Source organism: Centropristis striata, chromosome 9, assembly GCF_030273125.1.
Source record: "Centropristis striata isolate RG_2023a ecotype Rhode Island chromosome 9, C.striata_1.0, whole genome shotgun sequence".
In the NCBI taxonomy this organism is placed as follows: Eukaryota; Metazoa; Chordata; class Actinopteri; order Perciformes; family Serranidae; genus Centropristis; species Centropristis striata.
Window position 1 is genome coordinate 2,820,738 of NC_081525.1, and position 22,957 is coordinate 2,843,694.

The window sequence follows — 22,957 nt, forward strand, 5'->3', positions numbered from 1 at the left end:
CTCTGTTTGACTCTAAATTTATAATTTACTAAATGATCATCATGCTGGACTGAAGAAGACTGGAAACTAACTAAATTGAGAATGTTTGATGAGGTCACAAACAGTCAGAAAGAATCATATTTCTTGAGATTAGTTTTCTTCCTGCAGCTGGTGGAGTCGCCCCCTGCTGGACGTTAGAAATAAGGCAGCTTTAAGACATTTACCTGCTTGATACTGCGGCAGGTTACCAACTGTCACAAGTCATCTGCACTCTACTTCACTTTACTGTAGTCTCCTGTATGCTGCTGTAGTCTCCTTTACTGTGATATCCAGTGTAACCTACTGAACTCTACTGCACTCTACTTCACTCTACTGCACTCTACTGCACTCTACTTCACCCTACTTCACTCCACTGCACTCTACTTCACCCTACTTCACTCCACTGCACTCTACTTCACCCTACTTCACCCTACTTCACTCTACTGCAGTCAACTGTACTCTACTTCACTCTACTGTTCTCACCTGCACGCTACTGTAGACTCCTTTACTTTACTGTGCTATCCAGTGTAGTCTACTGCACTCTACTGTACTCTACTTCACTTTACTTCACTGTACTGTACTCTACTTCACTTCACTTTACTTCACTCTACTGTACTCTACTTCACTTTACTTCACTCTACTGTACTCTACTTCACTTCACTTTTTTTCACTCTACTGTACTCTACTTCACTATACTTCACTCTACTGCAGTCAACTGTACTCTACTGTACTTTACTGTACTCTACTTCACTTTACTTCACTTTACTTCACTCTACTGCACTCTACTGTACTTTACTTCACTCTACTGTACTCTACTGTACTCTCCTCCTCTCTCCTCCTCCTGCTCTCCTCCTGCCTCCTCCTGTCTCCTCCTCTCTCCTCTCTCCTCCTGCCTCCTCCCGTGCTCCTCCTGCCTCCTCCTCCTGCTCCTCCTGCTCCTCCTGCCTCCTCCTGCGGTGTCTGCGGCGGCCGTCCTCTCCTCTGCGCTGCCGTTTTATTTCCTGTTTTATATGCAGCCCATTTGGCTGAAGAGGGTTTTTCACAGCCCACAGGTCTCTGATGGCTTTCCATAAAGACGGCCGGGTCGCGCTGTCACTTCACCGCCGGATGGTTCTCTGTCACGGCGGCGTGGCTGACCAGAGAGAGACCCCCGTTACACATCCACAGCTCGTTAACTTTTAGAGGTCATGTGTAGAAGAAGTGCTGCTGCTGTAGTTACAGCACGCCATACAGCACGCCATCACATTATTCTGATCCGCTTTGTGCAGATAAAGAGCTGCCGAGACTTCACACGCACTCGCACACCAACACGGGAGGAAACAGGCAGAGAGCACGCCATACAGCACGCCATACAGGACGCCACACAGTACGACATATAGCATGCTATATAGCACGCCATATAGCATGCCATACAGCACGCCAGTAGGTTTTACTGTTAAATCTGCTGCTGATACGTTACTGTGTGAAACTGTTTCTGTCAGACGATTTATTGTCCCAGAAACTATCTAGATAAAACATATTATTGTTATTTGAAGTGGAGACACTACAGGTGAAAAGGATCCAGTGTTTCTCCTACATTCATTCTTTTATTGCGTATTACTTATCTAGTGGTAACCTCACCTAGAGGTAACCTCACCTAGCGGTAACCTCCCCTAGGGGTAACTTCCTCTATTGGTAACCTCACCTAGCGGTAACCTCATCTAGCGGTAACCTCACCTGGTGGTAACCTCACCTGGTGGTAACCTCACCTGGTGGTAACCTCACCTGGCGGTAACCTCACCTAGCGGTAACCTCATCTAGCGGTAACCTCACCTGGTGGTAACCTCACCTGGTGGTAACCTCACCTGGCGGTAACCTCACCTAGCGGTAATCTCAACTAGAGGTAACCTCACCCTAACAAGAGAAACACAGAGCTAATGGAAAAATGGCGAAGCATAAGGGAGACTAAAATGCTGAATACCTCAAAAAAAAGAAGAGAGGGTACCATGAAAGTCACATTGAGTTCAGCTTCATAGAAGCAATGGACAATGGGGGGGTCGCCAAAGTTTACAATGGTAAAAATGTGGGTCCCTCAAGAAAAAGGTTGGGAACCACTGGTCTATATAGCGAGAAGTGCAGCTAACGTAACGTAGCAACATAGCTCCTTAGGGCAGTGAGCGGCAGTGTTGCCAACTTAGCGACTTTGTTGCTATATTTAGCGACTTTTCAGACCCCCTAGCGAATGTTTTTCAAAAAAGCCACTAGCGACAAATCTAGCGACTTTTTCTGGTGTTATTGGAGACTTTCGGAGACTCGTTCTTACTCTTCTTAACAAGCCATTGGCCCTGCGGTGAGTCGAAGCGGCCCAGTCCTCCTGCAGCAGTCTCTCCCAGCGGCAGAGCCGGAGGGGATGTAAACCCCTTAGTGTCCAGTCTGCAAATCGCGCATGTGCAAAGTCTCTGCTGGCTGGTTTACAGTCAGAGGATTAAAGAGGAGAGTTGGAATTGTGACAGAAGACAGTTCACTTGCAGTTCTAAACATATTTATGGTGTTTTTACTCACTTTTTGTCTTCCCCACAACGTTATTCCTCTCTCCTACAGCGTCCATAACAAGTACATGCACATGGTCAATTATGCAAATTAGGCGATGATGTCATTTAACTACTTTTTGGAGCCAATAGCTTCTTTCCGTACCAAGGAGTTGGCAACACTGCTCATGGACACGGACACAGCAGCACCACTGCTTAGAAAAATTCTAGAGGAAACAGTGGGGTCATTTTTTAACTAATAGATATCACCATGAAACTTCCACAGCTTGCTATTTACATTAAGATAATATTTTTGTCTGCATTACAAGTTTTCAGAAATTTTATGAAAGTTTTTCACAGAAGGAAATTGGGATATATCCTTTTATCTTTTCATAAATCAGAAAATACTGTCAAAAGCCACAAAAAAATATATTTTCAACATGTTTTTAGTCACAAAATGTTTATGAATCAGGGATTGATTGAATATAGTTAGGATTAAAACTGGACAGTTTGGTGTCTGTAAGTGGAGCTGAAGTTAAGATTCATGAGAAAAAACTCGTTTAAAAAATGTCATACATTCTTAAAGCAGAAAAATATAGTAAAATGTACACTGAAACTGAACAAAAAATTAATTGGATCACTAAATATTTTTTAAAATATATATATAAAAGTTGAGATGCAACTGTCAGTTTAAGTTCTCTCATCCTTCAGTCAGAACTGATAAAAGTTTGAATCCTGTTAAGTTCCTTTAAATATTTCACCTCTGGATCAGAAGTCTGGAAGGAAAATATAAAAGTAAAATGTTTAGAGTGATGGATGGAAGCAGCTCATGAAAACTATAATGTTAACAGTTTGATGTGTTCAAGAAGATTCTACTTCTTTCTTTCATCTTCTTTTTCTTTTTGATCTTCATCTTTTCCTCATCTTCAGCGTCTTCTTTCATCTCCTTGCTTGTTGTCTTTTTGTCTTTGTCTTTCGTGTCTTTTCTTCAACTTCTCTTCGTCTTTTTCATGTTTTTCTTTTTTCTTCATCTTTTTTGTCTTCTTCACATTTGTCTTTTCTTTTTGATTTCCTTTTTATTTTTTCTGTATCTTCTGCATCTTCTTTCTTTCTTTTTCTTTTTATCTTTGCTTTCTTTTTCTTCATCTTCTGTGTCTTCTTTTTTTCGTCTCCTTTTTCTTTGTCTTTTTCTTCATCTTCTACTTGTCTTGTAAATCTTTTTTCTTCTGGAGTTTCATCTTGTCTTCATCTTCTTTTTCGTCTTCATCTTTTTGTATTTTCTGTTTCTTTTTTCTTTATATTCTGCATCTTTCTTTCTTTATTTCTTTTGCCTTTTTCTCCTTCTTTTCATCTTCTTGTTCATCTTTGTCTTCTTGCAAATACTTCATCAAATGTTTAAAGCCTGCAGGTAAAGACAGACAGAGTCCTCTGGTCTCTGCATGTCCCCGTGTCTCTGCATGTCCCCGTGTCTCTGCATGTCCCCGTGTCTCTGCATGTCCCCGTGTCCCGGTGTGAGGCGTCAGGTGGGACTGTAGGACCCAGCGGCTCTCTGCAGAACTGAACTGACACTAAATCTGAAACTTGACTTACTTTGAACATTAGCCTTCATCTCTGAACACATAAAGGTTTCCTCCAACTCCCCAAAGAGCCTCTCTCAGCAGATACTGAGGGGATATCCTGTTCTTAACATTACCACGCAGACATTAGCCGCGCCGGCAAATATTAATGACAACACTTAGGCTAATTTCCATCGACGGAGCCGCGTCGTCAAGGACTCTGTTCCTCTGCTTTTAATTTGGGCCCGGGAAGCCGGCCCATCAGGGCCGCGTAATGGAGGTGAGGAGCAGACGGCGGCAGCGGCAGAGAGCTCATAACGCTAACAGGATGTTCTGCAGACGGATGTGTATTGGCCCTGACTGCCTGGCCTCATATTCATAAGATTTAAAGAGGTTGTCATTTAATATCTGTGCCATTAGACGATGAGGACAGCGGGGATGACGAGTGGCTCCTTCTCACTGCAGAGACTCTGACACATGTTGTCCCACTGCAGAGGAACCACTGCACGCTCTTTAAATGGTTCAGCTGCAGGGTCCTCAGCTGTTTGACTCACAAACATGATGCATGAAAGGTTCAGGAAGTCTTCCTGCATCAGGTCAGCTGGAAATGGATTGGTGCACTTCCTGTTTTTTGTTTTGCTCAGACCAAAAAAAGACACAAAATGACCAAAAAAGACACAAAATTACAAAAAAAAAGGCACAAAATGACTTCAAAAACACAAAATGACTTTAAAAAGACACAAAATGATTTTTTTTAAAAAGACACACAATGACCAAAAAATACACAGAATTACCAAAGAAGACACCAAATTATTTTGAAAAAGACACAAAATGACAAAGAAAATAAATTACTTAAAAAAGAAACAAAATGTCCAAAAAAAGACACAAAATTACTAAAAAAAGACAAAATTATTTTTAAAAAAGACACAAAATGACCAAAAAATACACAGAATTACCAAAGAAGACACAAAATTACCAACAAAGACACAAAATTATAAAAAAAAAAAGACATAAAATTATTTAAAAAAGACACAAAGTTACCAAAAAAATGACATAAAAAAAACTAAATTACTTAAAAAAGAAACAAAATGTCTAGAAAAAGACACAGAATTACCAAAAAAATCACACAATTATGAAAAAAAGAGCTCATATTGATAAGATTTAAAGAGGTTGTCATTTAATATCTGTGCCATTAGACGATGAGGACAGCGGGGATGACGAGTGGCTCGTTCTCACTGCAGAGACTCTGACACATGTTGTCCCACTGCAGAGGAACCACTGCACGCTCTTTAAATGGTTCAGCTGCAGGCTCCTCAGCTGTTTCACTCACAAACATGATGCTGTTTGACTTATAAACATGAGGTCAGCAGGAAATGGATTGGTGCAATTCCTGTTTTTTTTGTTTTGCTCAAAAGAGGAAGATGAAGTCTGCATCTTGTTTTATCTAGATCAGGGGTCTCTAACTCAAATTACCTGGGGGCCACTGGAGGCAGTATCAAAATGACCAAAAAAAGACAAAATTACAAACAAAAAAAGACACAAAAAGACCACAAAAAGACACAAAAAGACCAAAAAAGACACAAAATGACTTGAAAAAGACACAAAATGACTAGAAAAGATACAAAATGACAGACACATGACACAAAAAACCCTAAATTACTTGAAAAAGAAACAAAATGTCCAAAAAAGAAACACAATTATTTTAAAAAAAGACACAATTACTTTAAAAAGACACAAAATGACAAAAAAGACACAAAATGACCAAAAAACAGAATTACCAAAGAAGACACAAAAACTATTTTAAAAAGATTCAAAATTATTTAAAAAAGACACAAAATGATTTTAAAAAAGACACAAAATGACAGAAAAAGAACTTACTTTAAAAAAAAGTTAAAAAAGACATAAAAAAGAAACAAAAGTATTTTAAAAAGACACAAAATGATCCAAAAAGACACAAAATGACAGAAAAAAAACTTACTTTAAAAAAATATGTCCAAAAAAAGACACACAATTACCAAAAAAGACACACAATTATTAAAAAAGACACAAAATTACACAAAAAAAGACACAAAATTACACAAAAAAAGACAAAACTATTAAAAAAGACACAAAATTACCAAAAAAGTAATTAAAGGAACCTTCCACACACAACACGGTAAAGTGCCATTCATATAAAACTCACATTAAACTTTCATATCAAGGTGGGGGCCACAAAATATCGTCACGAGGGCCACAATTGGCCCACGGGCCGTGAGTTTGAGACCCCTGCTGTAGATCCTAATGCTGATAAATGTAACAATATTCTAGAAGCATTGAAACAAAATGAAAAAATCCGGTTTACACCTCAACACTCAACACAAATGACTCAGAGGAAGATTTTGATTCATTCTTCTTCTATGTTTGTGTTTCAGGGTTTTGGAGACGGCTCCATCCTGCCAGAAGACCTCCGTCAGGACCAGGAGGAGCAGGAGGAGGAGGAGCCGGAGCTGATCCTGGACGGAGGTCTGCCTCGCTACACCTCCTTCCCTCTGACCTCTGACCTCCTGCCAGAGGAGGAGGGCAGGGAGATGGCCGTGGACGAGGAGGTGGAGGAAGAGAAGGAGGTGGTGGAGGAGGTGAAGGAGGAGGTGAAGATGCAGCAGAGAGTGGAGGAGAGCGTGGGCTCCCTCCCCAGGAAACCTCCTCCGTCCTGGGAGGAGTGGAAGCTGAGCACCTCCAGCCGCAGCCGAGGAGCAGAGGAGGAGGTGAGAGAAACGTTCCTCCTGCTGAGAAAACTTTCATGAAGCTCACTTCCTGTCTGTTTTTACCTCTTTTTTGGTCAATATGTGCCTTTTTTTGGTCATTTAGCATCTTTTTTGGTCATTTAGTCTTTTTTTTGTCAATCTGTCTCTTTTTTGACATTGTACGTCTTTTTTGGTGAATTTGTGTCTTTTTTTGTTCATTTTTTGTCCTTTTTTGGGTCATTTTATGTCTTTTTTGGTCAATTTGTGTCTTTTTTTGGTCATTTTACATCTTTTTTGTTCATTTTTTGTCCTTTTTTTGGGTCATTTTATGTCTTTTTTGGTCAATTTGTATCTTTTTTTGTCATTTTACGTCTTTTTTTGGTCATTTTGTGTCTTTTTTGGTCAATTTGTGTCTTTTTGGTCATTTTACATCTTTTTTGGTCATTTTTTGTCCTTTTTTGGGTCATTTTATGTCTTTTTTGGTCAATTTGTATCTTTTTTTGTCATTTTACATCTTTTTGGTCATTTTGTGTCTTTTTTGGTCAATTTGTGTCTTTTTGGTCATTTTACATCTTTTTTGTTCATTTTTTGTCCTTTTTTGGGTCATTTTATGTCTTTTTTGTTCAATTTGTATCTTTTTTTGTCATTTTACATCTTTTTTTGTCATTTTGTGTCTTTTTTGGTCAATTTGTGTTTTTTTTTTGTCATTTTACATCTTTTTTTTGTCAATTTGTGTCTATTTTTGGTCATTTTACGTCTTCTTTGGTCATTTTATGCCTTTTTTGGACATTTTGTGTCTTTTTGGTCATTTTACGTCTTTTTTGGTCAATTTGTTTCTTTTTTGGTTAATTTGTATCTTTTTTGTCAGCCAGGAAAGTGAGCTTAAAAACGATAATTTTTATGTCACTTTTATTTGATGCACTACATATTATTTGTTTCTTACCAAGTTAAAAAAAAACAACTTTAGATTTAGAAGTGTTACATAATTCATCTTGTTTTAATAGTTAATTTCTTATTTTAAGTGTTCAACATGCTTGTTTCTATATATAATAATCTTAATTTAAAAAATATTTTCAAGATAATTTCCCTCAGATTTAGTGTTTTTATCTTGTTTTACACCCCTGTTTTGCAGTGTGTCAAAGTATATTCACATGTTTGTGTTTCGTGCACATGTTGTGAATCCTGCAGCTTCCTCTCAGCTCTTTATGGATCCTTTATGTGCAGCTTTAATCTAAATTGCAGTTTTTTTTAATGATTTTTAATGATTATTTGACTGTTTCCTGCTCTCAGACTTGGAGCAGAGAGCAGCAGGAGGAGGAGGAGCAGGAGGAGGAGCAGCAGGAGGAGGAGGAAGAGCTGCAGAGATCAGACCGTGACAGCATCGTGTCGATAGGAAACCTGATTCTGGGTGAGAAACTCAATTTTTGCAATTTTGCTATTTTTACTTTAGAAAATCGCTCATTTCACATTCAACACTACTGCAGCACACTCACACGACACTGTGTATGTATATATGTATATATATATATATATATATATATATACTGTATATATATATATATATATGTATATATATATATATGTATATATATATATATGTATATATATATATATATATATGTGTATATATATATATATATATATATATATATATATATATATATATATATATATGTGTATATATATATATATATATATATATATACTGTATGTGTATATATATATATATATATATATAAACATGTTTTTGTGTGTACTTTACTTGAGTATTTCCATTTATGTAACTTAAGTAAGACGAGTGAATATGTGACGAAGAGCTGAAACTGTGTGTGTGTTTGTTTGTTTGTTTGTTTGTGTGTTTGCAGGTATTCCAGACTCCAGAGACAGTGAAGCAGACTCTGAACTCACTCTGACCGACACCGACACAGAGTCAGTACCTGCTCCTCTCTCCTCTTTCTCCTCTTCCTCCTCCTCCTTCTCTTCCTCCTCCTCTTCCTTGTCCTTTCAGCCTCCTCTCTCTCCTCTTCCTCCTCTCTCTTCTTTCTCCTCTTTTCCTCCTCTTCCTCCTCTCTCACCTCTTCCTCCTCCTCCTCCTCTCTCTCCTCTTTCTCCTCTTCGTCCTTTTCCTCCTCTCTCTCCTTATTCTCCATCCTGCTCTTCCTCCTCTTCCTCCTCTCTCTCGTCTTCCTCCTTTTTCTCCTCTTCCTTCTCTTTTTCTCATCTTCCTCCTTTCCTCCTCTCTCTCCTTATTCTCCTTATCCTCCTCTTCCTCCACTTCCTCCTCTCTCGTCTTCCTCCTTTTCTCCTCTTTTTCCTCTTTCTCCTCTTGCTTCTCTTTTTCTCATCTTTCTCCTCTTTTCCTCTTTCTCCTCTTCCTCCTTTTTTTCTCCTCTTCCTCCTCTTCCTCCTCTCTCTTCTCTTCCTTCTCTTTCTCCTCTTTCTCTCCTCTCTCTTCTCTTTCTCCTCTTCCTCCTTTTCTTCCTCTCTCTCTTCTTCCTCCTCTCTCTCCTCTTCCTCCTTTTTCTCCTCTTCCTCCTCTCAGTCCTCCTCCTCCTCCTCCTCCTCCTCCTCCTCTCCTATAGTTTCCTGGCCTGTGTCGCCCTCTTGTGGTGATATTTGTCTCAGCATCTACTGTTACTGACACAAACATCTAAATGAGTCACATCCGTCTCATTTATGCATAAATCAGTGTTTTAATTTAAAAAAAAAAACGTATTAACATTTTCCAACACTTGTAACATCTTGATATAATAAAAAATAATCATATAAAATACTTTAATTTTAAGATTTTTCCTTTTTTTTTATGGCCAATTACATCAACAAAGTCAATGCACTTTAATCATAAGCTAAAATTATTAAAATCTTAAAATGTGTCTTTAATTTCATATACCTGCAAACTGAATTCAACTAGAAAAATATGAAAGTTTGGGAGGAATTTCAAGAATCTTTCCTTATTTTTGTTGAAATTAACCAATTAGAATCAGAAACATCATGTGACTCACAGGGTTATTTTACATGAACATTTAGTGATTATTTCTTATTCTTATCTTAACTTTCCCTCACTTTATAATATATTTTCTTTATACTATCTGATAAAGTGGCCCAGTAAGAGGTTATAAAGACAAACCTACTTTTTCAAATTATATTTTCAGTCTTTGTGGCTCGTTTATTTGTTTCTGTTTCCAATGTGACTCTCCAGGAACTGATTTAAAACCCAGAAACCCAGAAGAAGAAGAAAAAGAAGAAGTTGTTTTGTTGAATCTTATGAGTGAAACTTGTTTTTCTCTCATTAAGGTCCGTCAGGATGATTGACACGGCGAGGAGGAAGAGGCGGAGCCAGGGAGGAGCCTCTCTACCAATCAGAGGAGGCCACGGGTACGAGTGTGTGTGTGTGGGTGTGTGTGTGTGTGTGTGTGTGTGTGTGCGCGTGTGTGTATGTGTGTGTGTCATTGTTATAATAGTTTGGGATTTTTCATTAGTTTTAGTTTGAATTTCGTTGTGAGTTTTTGTTTTCAAATTCAGTTAGTTTTAATTAGATTAAGATTAAGAGTTAAAAGTGTTCGGATTACCATAATAAATGAACGGATTACACTATCAGGATTATTACAATGTTTCCTGAAAGCTGAGAAGTTGCTTTTTACAGCCAACCTGGTGTATTTACGGTAATTTCACTTGAGCTTCTCCCGGAAGCCACAAAGCAGGAATACACACACTCAGCTGTGGAGAAATAGAAACACTGGATTATGATTGAAAAAAAGTTGACAAAGACGAAAACTAAGGACATTTTCACTATAATTTTAGTTACTTTTAGTTCGTTTTGTAACCACAAAATAGTTATCGTTTTTTTTTTTTTAATTTTTTTTTTTTATTTCAGTTAACAGAAATGTTTTTTCAATTCTAGTTTTCATAGTTAGTTTTCATTAACTATAATAACCTTGGTGTGTGTGTGTGTGTGTGTGTGTGTGTGTGTGTGTGTGTGTGTGTGTTGACAGGGATCTTCCTGAGAGGGAGGAGGGGGAGGGGGAGGAGACTCCTGCCTTCAGTCACTGGGGACCCCCCCGCAGGTAACAACACTCTAGAAAAACCAAATTATGTCCAATTATTCAAAAAAGCAGCAGTTTGGGGCAAAAAAACATCTGAATTATTCCTTGAGGTCCCTGGTAGTTTTGCCCTGCCGTACTTATTAGATTATGAAAGTTTCAGTTATAGAAAGTGACCGTTACTTGTGTTAAATGTTGATATTAGTGTCTCTTTATTCTCCATGTGTCATTTAAAATAAACCAGATAAACTAGTTTAAAACATTAAATTCTGCTCCTCAGAGACACTGTGAAGTTATTATGCCGTTATGGTAAAAACGTGGCAAACTTCTGTCACTTTGCATCTTTTTTATGTCATTCTGTGTCTTTTTTATGTCATTTTGTGTCTTTTTTATGTTTTTTTGTGTCTTTTTTATTTTTGTCATTTTTTTTGTCTTTTATTTCATTTTGTGTCTTTTTTGTCATTTTGTGTCCTTTCGACAAATATTTACTGAAAATCTGTTTACACAGAGCAGAGAGGAGAGGACAGGAGAGGCTGGAAACATGACAATACTTCAATATGTGGAGTAATCTGTGTCATTTTTGTGTATTTTTTGTTATTTTGTGTCTTTTTCTGGTATCTTTCCATATTTTTTGGGTCATTTCCGTCTTTTTTTGTTGTTTTGTGTCTGTTTTGAATTGTCTTTTTTGGTATCTTGACGTCTTTTTTTAGTAATTTTGTGGTTTTTGGGGTATGTTTAATACTTCGATATGTACAATATGAGGAGAAAACTGTTTTTACAACATTCAAGGCACTTCTTGGCACTTGGAGAAGTGTTTATATATGAATTCTGTTTTATTCCAATTTTTCTATTTTTTCTGATTTCCGTCATTCTCACTGTGTTATTCTGCACAAAGACTGTTTGAGTTGTTCTGATTGTTGATTCCACAGAGCTGCAGGACTTATAGATTTATATATATTTTATATATATATATTCTATATAACTGGTCCGGTGGGTGTGTGTCTCCGTCCTGCAGGGTGGAGGTGTGGCCTGAGGAGGGTCAGTCTCTGGGTCTGAGCATCGTCGGGGGTCACCACGTCATCAAGCGTCTGAGGAACGGAGAGGAGCTGAAGGGGATCTTCATCAAACAGGTCCTGAAGAACAGCGCCGCCGCCAAAACACAGAGTCTGAAGACCGGGGACAAGATCCTGGAGGTAGGAGGGCTCCGTCTAGTTCCTGGGTTCTTCAGGCACAGTTCCTGAATGCAGTGATGACACACAAACACACATTTACAACACACACACACACACACACACACACACACACACACACACACACACTCTGTGCTGCAGGGAGGATTCTTCACTTATGAATAAGTACGTATGTTATATAGTAGTAGTTTATATATTTTTGTCTTTTTGTGTCTTTTTTGGGTCATTTTGTGTCTTTTTTTGGTCATTTTGTGTCTTTTTTTAGTAATTTTGTGTCTTTTTTTGGTCATTTTGTGTCTTTTTTTGTCATTTTGTGTCTTTTTTTTGGTCATTTTGTGTCTTTTTTGGTCATTTTGTGTCTTTTTTGGTCATTTTGTGTCTTTTTTTTGGTCATTTTGTGTCTTTATGGGTCATTTTGTGTCTTTATTTTTAGTAATTTTGTGTCTTTTTTGGTCATTTTGTGTCTTTTTTGGTCATTTTGTGTCTTTTTTTAGTAATTTTGTGTCTTTTTTTAAATAATTTTGTCTTTTTTGGTTATTCTGCGTATTTTTGGGTCATTTTGTGTCTTTTTTGTAATTTCGTGTCTTTTTTTAAAGTAATTTAGTGTTTTGTGTGTGTGTGTGTGTGTGTGTGTGTGTGTGTGCAGGTGTCAGGTGTGGACCTGCGAGTGGCGAGTCACGAGGAGGCGGTCAACGCCATCAAATCGGCTCCGAGCCCCGTCGTCTTCGTCGTGCAGAGTCTGTCAGCGACTCCTCGGGTACGAACACACACACACACACACACACACACACACACACACACACACACACACTACAGCATGGGTCTGAAACTTGCGGCCCGCGGGCCAACTGTGGCCCTCGTGATGATATTTTGTGGCCCCCACCTTGATATGAAAGTTTAATGTGAGTTTTATATGAATGGCACTTTACTGTGTTGTGTGTGGAAGGTCCCTTTATTTACTTTTTTTGGTAATTCTGTGTCTTTTTTTAAGAAATGTTTAGTCTTTTTTAAATGAATTTCATATTTTTTAAATATTTTTTTGTCTTTTTCAATAATTTTGTGTCTTTTTTGTAATAATTTTGTGTCTTTTTTGGTAATTCTGTGTCTTTTTTTAAATGATTTTGTGTATTTTTTTAAAAGTAATTTAGTGTTTTTTCAGTCATTTTGTGTCTTTTTTTAATAATTCTGCATTTTTTGGTCATTTTTTTGTTTCTTTTTTTTGTAAATTTGTGTTTTTTTTAGTAATTTTGTGTCTTTTTTTTGTGTAATTTAGTGTCTTTTTTTGTAATTTAGTGTCTTTTTTTTATTTTGTGTCTTTTTTTAGTAATTTTGTGTCTTTTTTTGGTCCTGCCTCCAGCGGCCCCCAGGTAATTTAGAGTTTGAGGACCCTGAACTACATGTTGCGTAGATGTGGTCTGACTGTGTGTGTGTGTGTGTGTGTGTGTGTGCGTGTGCGTGTGCGTGTGCGTGTGTGTGTTTCAGCCTGTGTCTCTAACACCTGCCAGCTACAATACACACAGAGCAGCGAGGACAGAGTCTCCGGTAAGAACAGGAGCAACTCACATCAGTCTGTTTATCTCACAACTGTCACCATTTATTGTCCCAGAAACTATGGCAATAAATTATATATTATAGTCATTTTAAGACCTAATATAATGATAATATGACAGGATTATAATGGAAGTTCACCCTTCAAAGAGCAACTTTTAATTCTTGAGAATATGTGTGAAATAGATATTTAAATCTCCTGAATAAATAAATAAAGCAGAAATTATCTTTTATTTCTGTTTTCCGTGAAAACATGCTGAGGCTCTGTGAAAAGTCCTGATAATGGTTAGTCAAACATTATTACAGTTAAACAATTTGATCATTTTCCATCTTTTCTGAGTGAGAGTTTCGTTTGAAAGGAATGAAAAGCTGAGAGTTCAGATTTTACAGCAGGTCAAACTCTGGTGGAGATCTGGGGTTGTTTTTGGCATTAAATTAATGTTTTTTTGTTGTTATTTTTGCCTGGTGTGGATTCCTGCTGTACAATTATTTTAGGGAAAACTGTCATTTATTTAGCAAAAAATGCCAAAAATTCTCTGGTTTGGGCTCCTCAAAGAAAATGATCATCTGCTGTATTCTTCTGTTTATACAAACGTAAATTAAAAATCTTTAATTTGACAAAATAAGACAGAAAACAGGAGATATCAGACAGTTATTCAGCTCATATCGTCATCAGTCCGGGTTTTTATTATCCTGACAGAGATTCTTATTTCATAAAAGTGAGACGCTTTTATTAAAATATTAATAAAGAAGAAACACCAACTTATTTATTACGTTCAGATAAAATAACAGAACAACAACACTGATGTTGAACTCTGAGTCCAGCAGAGACCCTTAGAGTCCAGCAGAGACCCTTAGAGTCCAGCAGAGACCTTTAGAGTCCAGCAGAGACCTTTACAGTCCAGCACAGACGTTTAGTGCCCAGCAAAGACATGTAGAATCCAGCAGAAATCCTTAGAGACCAGCAGAGAGCCTTAGAGTCCAGCGGAAACCCGTAGAGTCCAGCAGAGAGCCTTAGAGTCCAGCAGAGAGCCTTAGAGTCCAGCAGAGACCCTTAGAGTCCAGCAGAGGGCAGCACAGCCTCAGCTCTGCCTCTCCACCAATCACTACACACAGCAACAGTAACATGCTGGCTGGTTTGTTTCCACCTGTGCAGACACCTGCTGCAGCCCCGCCCCCTCTGAGACAGCCCCCGCCCTACAGACCTCCCAACCAATCAGAGCAGGAGCTGAACTCTGACCTGGAGCAGGCCAAAGGTCAGTCACACACACACACACACACACACACACACACACACACTTTGATTTATCTCTACCTGTCATAATGCAGTACAGTCTGCTCCTTCTTCTTCTACTACTTTTCATAAAATATTCTTCCATCTCATCTGTTTTATTTAATAAATTTCAATTCAGAACAATATTTTTATGTTTTTTAAGTGTCTCTTTTTTTAATAACATACTTAATAATAATAATGCCCAACTGATGTTTTTTACTCGCCAAAAGAAATTTCACTTTGTGTTGATTTAAGATCAGGTGCAAATATTGTGTTTTCCTTCGTTATTAAATATTAAAATAAAAAATAATTACAATAATAATGACAACAACAAAAACTAATTAAATTAAATATACATTATATTTTATTTTTCAAAAGGCTTTACACTTCAATATATATTGTTACATTTTATAAATCTGAAATAGTTCATAGATAACACTCCGATTTAACAAATACAGAATCTGTGGATATGTTTATTGTCTAAAATCATTATAATACAGTTTATTTGCGTATTTCTTTCACATTGTAAAGTCGACAGAAGTGAAATATTTCACAGGGACACCTGAGGGGTCCTCAGTATGTTTTTTTATTTGAGTTTACAGAACTCAGCAGAGTCTACTGACCAACCAAAAAGCGAAACTCCAGCATAAAGCGGCTGAGTGAATGTGGTCTGGACTCTGTGGAGGAGGGTCATGGTTTCAGAGACGCTGTAGAAGGACAGAATACCTGCACTGTGATCCAGGTACACTCCGACTCTGGAGGACGGAGGACCTGAGACAGCAGTTTGGACTTTGTTGTACCGAAATGTATAACCCGTATCGTAACAATATAACGCCCAAGACTTGTTATTAGATCCAAACACACAGTCCTCTGACTCCCCTGCTCTGCTGATGTTCTTGTATGAAACTGCTACATAAACTCCCCTCTCACTCATCCCCACCTCCCAGTAACAACGTCCAGTCAGACTCTCTCTACTCAGGACCTGCTGCCATACAGTGAATCTGTCTGGATGATCAGGATAAGACCGTGGACTCGTTAATGTTACTCTCCTGTTCCCCTCAGATAGTAAAAGCTCTGTGTTTGCTGTGTTTGGATCCAGAGTGATTTCACGTGAATACTGTAAGAACTCAGCTCTGGTCTTTGGCTCTGCTGCTGGCAGTAAAACATCCACTTCAGTCAGTGAGACGTCTGTCCATTTGTCTCTCAGAATGTCCTGCAATATGTCTCTGACTCGTGACACGGCTGCTGTCACGTGGTCAAAGCGGTGGTGAGGACGGATCTGGAAGCTGGATGTAGACGGGCTGAGTGCTGACAGTGAGGGGTAGCTGTGTAGAAACTGGTTGTGGTCCTCTGTGTGTGAGAGTTTCTTAAGCTCAGCATCTTTCCTCTTCAGCTCTCTGATCTCCTGCTGCAGCTTCTCCTCCACCTCTTTGACTCCACTCACTTCAGTTTCCTGCTGGGATCTGACCTGCTGCTTCACCTCAGAGCTTCTTTTCTGCATGAGACGGATCAGCTCAGTGAACATCTTCTCACTGTCCTCCACTGCTTTATCAGCAGAGCGATTGATGGCCTCCAGCTCCTGTTGAAGCAGCTTCACATCTTTCTCTCTGTCCTGGATTCTCTGCTGGATGTTGAGTCGACTCACCTTCAGCTCTTTCTGCCTCTCACTCCTTTCTGCTGCAGCTGAGACCGTGTCGTGGCCTTTATGTTCGTCCACAGAGCAGAGATAACAGATAGACTGCTGATCGGTCCAGCAGAACATCTTCATCACCTCACCATGACGAGAGCAGATGTTCTCCTGCAGCTTCTTGGAGGGCTCCACCAGCTTGTGTTTCTTAAATGTAGGCGATTCATAATGAGGCTGGAGGTGTTGCTCACAGTACGAGGCCAAACACTGCAGACAGGACTTGAAGGCTTTCAGTTTTCTCCCGCTGCAGACATCACAGGCCACATCTTCAGGACCTGCATAGCAGTGAGCAGCGGGAGCAGCTTGGAGGCCAGTCTTCTTCAGCTGCTCCACTACTTCTGCTAACATGGTGCTTTTCAGCAGGACGGGCCTCGGTCTGAAAGTCTTCCTGCACTGAGGGCAGCTGTAGACGGGTTTCTGATCCTCTCCATCAAAGTGGGTTTTAATACAGTCCATGCAGTAGCTGTGTCCACAGGGAATAGTCACCGGATCCTTCAGTAGATCCAGACAGATCGAACAACAGATGGTCTCCTGGTCCAGCTGAACTCCTTTCTGCGCCATTTCACCTCTCAGAGACGAAGCCTGTCTGACTGTGACTCACCTGTGAGCATCTTATTAAAGGTTCAACTTTATGTTTTATGGACCATAAAGCTGAACCTTTGAACATAAAGCTGGAGTTATAAAGCTTTTTTTAGATTCCAGGACAAGGAGCATCTCCTCCTCTCTCATTTTTGTTTCCTCATTTGCTTCATTTTTTTCAACACATCCTCAAAGTCTGTTGAACTTTTATTTTACTGGTTTGAGACCTTCTCAAATATGGAAGTCAAAGAAGAATAAAAAACGAATGAGTGAAATGTAAATAACTAAACTAATACAATCATGATTATATATTCAATAACAAAACAAAAAAATAATAGTTCTAACTCAATAAATTAATATCTAAATGACTTAAATGAATGAATAAAAATACATTTATGTATATAACTATATCAATTAACTTAGATCAATGTTCATATTTCAAACAATGAAAATGATATAACTTTTTTACATTGGAGGACAAAAATGAAGACTTCCTAAAACTGCTAATAAATATTCATGATTGTTATATATTAAAATTCTCCTCCTGTATATTTTGTAATCTTTATGATATTTCATAGCTTGTTTGAGTCATTTTATCAGGAAGGATGGATAGGATGTCGGTATCATTTCTTTGAGCACAACCTCACCAATATGACCTGATCATTATTATTTCACTCTGACTTAGTCGATCAATATTTTGAACACAAAAAACACACAAAAGCCATAAAATCTTTTTTTAAATTATGTTTTTTTTACTTTATATTTAAAACCTAAGAGCTTAACTGAGGGGAACACAAATTTCTATATGTTTATACTAAATATATTTGACCTTATATCCAGTTTTTCTTGTTCTATCATCATCAAACACAAACTGGCCTCATGGAGTCTGAAGGCAGAACTTTAGAGGGAAGCTGACAGCAGGAAACTCGCTGCTGAAGGTTTTACAGCAGGATGTCAGGAACAAGTCATGTGATCACTGACTCCAGAGGGTGAAACAAATCTAACCCTATTTATAGGTAAATGATTAACAATAAACAGCACTGAATCAGTGAATTTATCCAGCAAAAATTAAATAAATTAGATTGCAAAATAAACGTCCTCTGGTCCTGTCAGACATTCAGGTGTGCTGAGATTTCTTTATGATAAATATTTTAATCAACCTTATTGAAAATGAGAAAGAACCCTGCCTTAAATACAGCCAGTACAGCATTTATTTGAGTTTAAAGTCCAACCTTTGGCCCTTTTTTATAACTTTACTGCTTCTGCAGCTGCTGCTGCTCTGCTGCTGTAGGCTGAATAAATCTCTTCCTGTACTGTTTTATTGAAGACATCAAGCTATAAAAGTGTTACTGGAGAGTGAATGAGTCTGAAGAGGTGAATCGTTGTTTTGGTTTGTGGCTGTAATGTTGACTTCAGCCTGTGGGGGGCGCTCACAGCTCAGTACAGCACCTTTTATATGATCACTGTAATGTTGTGTTGATGGATGAACTCAGCAGTAAACAAGCTGCAGCTTCATGCTGATGGAGTTTCTGCACCGTCTTTTGGAGAAAAACCAACTAATTCGTAAAACTTTACTGCTCACACACACACACACACACACACACACACACACACACACATAGTTTGATTTATCTGTAACTATCATAATGCAGCACAGTCTGCTCCTTCTTTTACTCTTCATACAATGTTCTTCCATTTCATCTGCTGTTTTATTTCATTATGTTTTTAAGACAAGATTTTAACATTTTAAAACCTTTTAAATTTTTTATATGTTGATTTAGAATCAGATGCAATTAATATGATTTCCTTGGTGATGAAATCTTAAGTAAAAATGTAAATTCAGTAATAATAATAATAATAACAACAAAAAGTAATTAATTTAGATATACATTTTATTTTATTTTTCAAAAGGCTTTACACTTCAATGTATAGTATTGCATTTTTACATCTGAAATGGTTCATATATAACAGTCCAATTTAACAAATGCAGAATCGACAGATATGTTTAATAATTGTCTAAAATCATTATAATACAGTTTATTTGTGTTTCTCTTTTACTTAGTAGAGACGACAGAAGTGAAATCATTCACAGGGACACATGAAGGGTCCTCAGTATGTTCTGTCTTGTCAGGGGTCTGAAAAAGGTTGAGACCACCTGCCTTAAAGAACTTCTGTTTATTTGAGTTTACAGAACTTAGCAGAGTGTCCAAACCAATAAACCAAAACTCCAGCGTGGAGCGGCTGAGTGAATGTGGTCTGGACTCTGTGGAGGAGGGTCATGGTTTCAGAGACGCTGTAGAAGGACAGAATACCTGCACTGTGATCCAGGTACACTCCGACTCTGGGGGACAGAGGACCTGAGACGTCAGTTTGGACTTTGTTGTGACAAAATGTATAACCGTTTCGGTAGCAATTTAAAGCCCAAGATTTGTTATTGAATCCAAACATACAGTTCTCTGACCCATCTGCTCTGCTGATGTTCTTGTATGAAACTGCTACATAAACTCCTCCTATCTTCTCCACCTCCCAGTAACAACGTCCAGTCAGACTCTCTCTACTCAGGACCTGATTATAACCATTGAATCTGTCTGAATGATCAGAATAAGACTGTTCTCTTCTCATTAATGTTACTTTCCTGTTCCCCTCAGTTAATAGCAGCTCTCTGTTTGCTGTTTTTGGATCTAGAGTGATTTCACGTGAATACTGTAAGAACTCAGCTCTGGTCTTTGGCTCTGCTGTCGGCAGTAAAACATCCACTTCAGTCAGTGAGACGTCTGTCCATTTGTCTCTCAGGATGTCCTGCAGTTTGTCTCTGACTCGTGACACGGCTGCTGTCACGTGGTCAAAGCGGCAGCGAGGACGGATCTGGATGCTGGATGTAGACGGGCTGAGTGCTGACAGTGAGCGGTAGCTGTGTAGAAACTGGTTGTGGTCCTCTGTGTGTGAAAGCTTCGTCAGCTCAGCGTCTTTCCTCTTCAGCTCTCTGATCTCCTGCTGCAGCTTCTCCTCCACCTCTTTGACTCCTCTCACTTCAGTTTCCTGCTGGGATCTGACCTGCTGCTTCACCTCAGAGCTTCTTTTCTCCATGAGACGGATCAGCTCAGTGAACATCTTCTCACTGTCCTCCATTGCTTTATCAGCAGAGTGATTGATGGCCTCCAGCTCCTGTTGAAGCAGCTTCACATCTTTCTCTATGTCCTGGATTCTCTGCTGGATGTTGAGTCGACTCACCTTCAGCTCTTTCTGCCTCTTGCTCCTTTCTGCTGCAGCTGAGACCGTGTTGTGGCCTTTATGTTCCTCCAATGAGCAGAGATAACAGATAGACTGCCGATCAGTCCGGCAAAACATCTTCATCACCTCATCATGACGAGAGCAGATGTTCTCCTGCAGCTTCTTGGAGGGCTCCACCAGCTTGTGTTTCTTAAATGTAGGCGATTCATAATGAGGCTGGAGGTGTTCCTCACAGTACGAGGCCAGACACTGCAGACAGGACTTGAAGGCTTTCAGTTTTCTCCCGCTGCAGAAATCACAGGCCACATCATCAGGTCCTGCATGGCAGTGGGCAGCAGGAGCAGCTTGGAGGCCAGTCTTTTTCAGCTGCTCCACTAATTCTGCTAACATGGTGCTCTTCAGCAGGACGGGCCTCAGTGCGAAGGTCGTCCTGCACTGAGGGCAGCTGTAGATGGGTTTCTGATCCTCTCCATCAAACTGGGTTTTAATACATCTTGTCAAAGGTTCAGCCTTATTGTCGTGACAAAACACTCCTGTGTGTGTAACGACCATAAAGCTAAACCTTTAACCATGAAGCTGGAGTTATAAAGCTTTAAAGCAACTCCCCCACTCTCATTTTTGTTTCCTCATTTGCTTCATATTTTCCAACTCGTCCTCAAAGTCTGTTCAATTTTTATTTTACTGGTTTGAGACCTTCTAAAATATGGGAGTAAAAGAAGAATAAAAGACGAATGAGTGAAATGTAAATAACTAAATGAATGCAATCATGATTATATATATTTAATAACAAAAATTGCAGCTCTAGAACTTTAGAGGGAAGCTGACAGCAGGAAACACATTACTTTTTACAGCGGGATGTCAGCAACAAATCATGTGATCACTGACTCCAGTGGGTTATTCAAATCTACCCCTATTTATAGGTAAAGCATGAACAATAAATACAGACATTCAGGTGTGTTTAAGGTCTCTTTGGCAAAGACCTTAAACAATCTAATTAAAATAATAGAAAGGAACCTGCTTAAATTTAAGCCAGTACAGGATTTATTTCAGTTTGAAGTCCAACTTTTGAACCTTTTTTCCAACTTGACTGCTTCTGTAGCTTCTGCTCGCTGCTGCTGTAAAGCTTAACAACTCTCTTCCTGTACTGTTTTATTGAAGACATAAAATGATAAAAGTGTTACTGCAGAGTGAATGAGTCAGAAAACGTGAACCTTTGTTGTGTTGTGTGGCTGTAATGACGACTTCAGCCTGTGGGGGGCGCTCACAGCTCAGTACAGCACCTTTTATATGATCACTGTGATGTTGTGTTGATGGATGAACTCAGCAGTAAACAAGCAGAACCTCCATGCTGATGGAGGTTCTGCAGCGTCTTTTGGAGAAAAACCAACTCATTCGTAAAACTTTACTGCTCACACACACACACACACACACACACACACACACAGTTTGATTTATCTGTACCTATCATAATGCAGCACAGTCTGCTCCTTCTTCTTCTACTACTCTTCATACAATGTTCTTCCATCTCATCTGCTGTTTTGTTTCATTAAGTTTTTAAAACAAGATTTTAACGTTTTCAAACCTTTTTCATTTTTTCATATGTTGATGTAGAATCAGATGCTATTAATGATTTCCTTCATTGTGAAATCTTAAGTAAAAACATAAATTCAGTAATAATAATAACAACGAAAACAAATTTGATTAAATATACGTCATATTTTATTTTATTTTTCAAAAGGCTTTTCACTTCAATGTATATTCTTACATTTTTACATCTGAAATGGTTCATATATAACAGTCCAATTTAACAAATGCAGAATCTACAGATATGTTTAATAATTGTCTAAAATCATTATAATACAGTTTATTTGTGTTTTTCTTTCACATAGTAAAGACGACAGAAGTGAAATTATTCACAGGGACACATGAGGGGTCCTCAGTATGTTCTGTCTTGTCAGGGGTCTGAAAAAGGTTGAGACCATCTGCCTTAAAGCACTTCTGTTTATTTGAGTTTACAGAACTCAGCAGAGTGTCCAAACCAATAAACCAAAACTCCAGCATAGAGCGGCTGAGTGAACGTGGTCTGGACTCTGTGGAGGAGGGTCATGGTTTCAGAGACGCTGTAGAAGGACAGAATACCTGCGCTGTGATCCAGGTACACTCCGACCCTGGAGGACAGAGGACCTGAGATGGGAGTGCTGACTTGGTTGTACCAAAATTTTAAATCGTTACAATTTAACGCCCAAGATTTGTTATTAGCTCCAAACATACAGTTCTCTGACTCCCCTGCTCGGCTGATGTTCTTGTATGAGACGGCTAAAAAAACTCCCCTCTCACTCATCCCCACCTCCCAGTAACAACGTCCAGTCAGACTCTCTCTACTCAGGACCTGATTATAACCAGTGAATCTGTCTGGATGATCAGAATAAGACTGTTGACTTGTGAATGTTACTTTCCTGTTCCCCTCAGTTAATAACAGATATTTGTTTGCTGTGTTTGGATCAAGAGTGATATCACGTGAATACTGGAAGAACTCAGCTCTGGTCTTTGGCTCTGTTGTCGGCAGTAAAACATCCACTTCAGTAAGTGATAAATCTGACCATGT

The 22,957-nt window shown here is 38.8% G+C and overlaps 2 protein-coding genes across 2 annotated transcripts in view; one reads left to right on the forward strand and one right to left on the reverse strand.

Moving 5' to 3' along the window:
• patj (PATJ crumbs cell polarity complex component) overlaps window positions 1-22,957 on the forward strand; it is a 211,853-nt gene that overhangs the window by 67,470 nt on the left and 121,426 nt on the right. The window contains 9 exon segments of the mRNA XM_059341129.1: window positions 6,493-6,825; window positions 8,095-8,212; window positions 8,670-8,733; window positions 10,099-10,179; window positions 10,797-10,868; window positions 11,860-12,037; window positions 12,681-12,791; window positions 13,517-13,576; window positions 14,739-14,838. Of these exon segments, the coding sequence (XP_059197112.1) occupies window positions 6,493-6,825; window positions 8,095-8,212; window positions 8,670-8,733; window positions 10,099-10,179; window positions 10,797-10,868; window positions 11,860-12,037; window positions 12,681-12,791; window positions 13,517-13,576; window positions 14,739-14,838 (1,117 nt within the window).
• On the reverse strand, window positions 15,397-17,277 carry LOC131977711 (tripartite motif-containing protein 16-like). Its single transcript, XM_059341136.1, has one exon. The coding sequence runs from the start codon at window positions 17,101-17,103 to the stop codon at window positions 15,442-15,444; it is 1,662 nt and encodes a 553-aa protein (XP_059197119.1). The 5' UTR covers window positions 17,104-17,277; the 3' UTR covers window positions 15,397-15,441.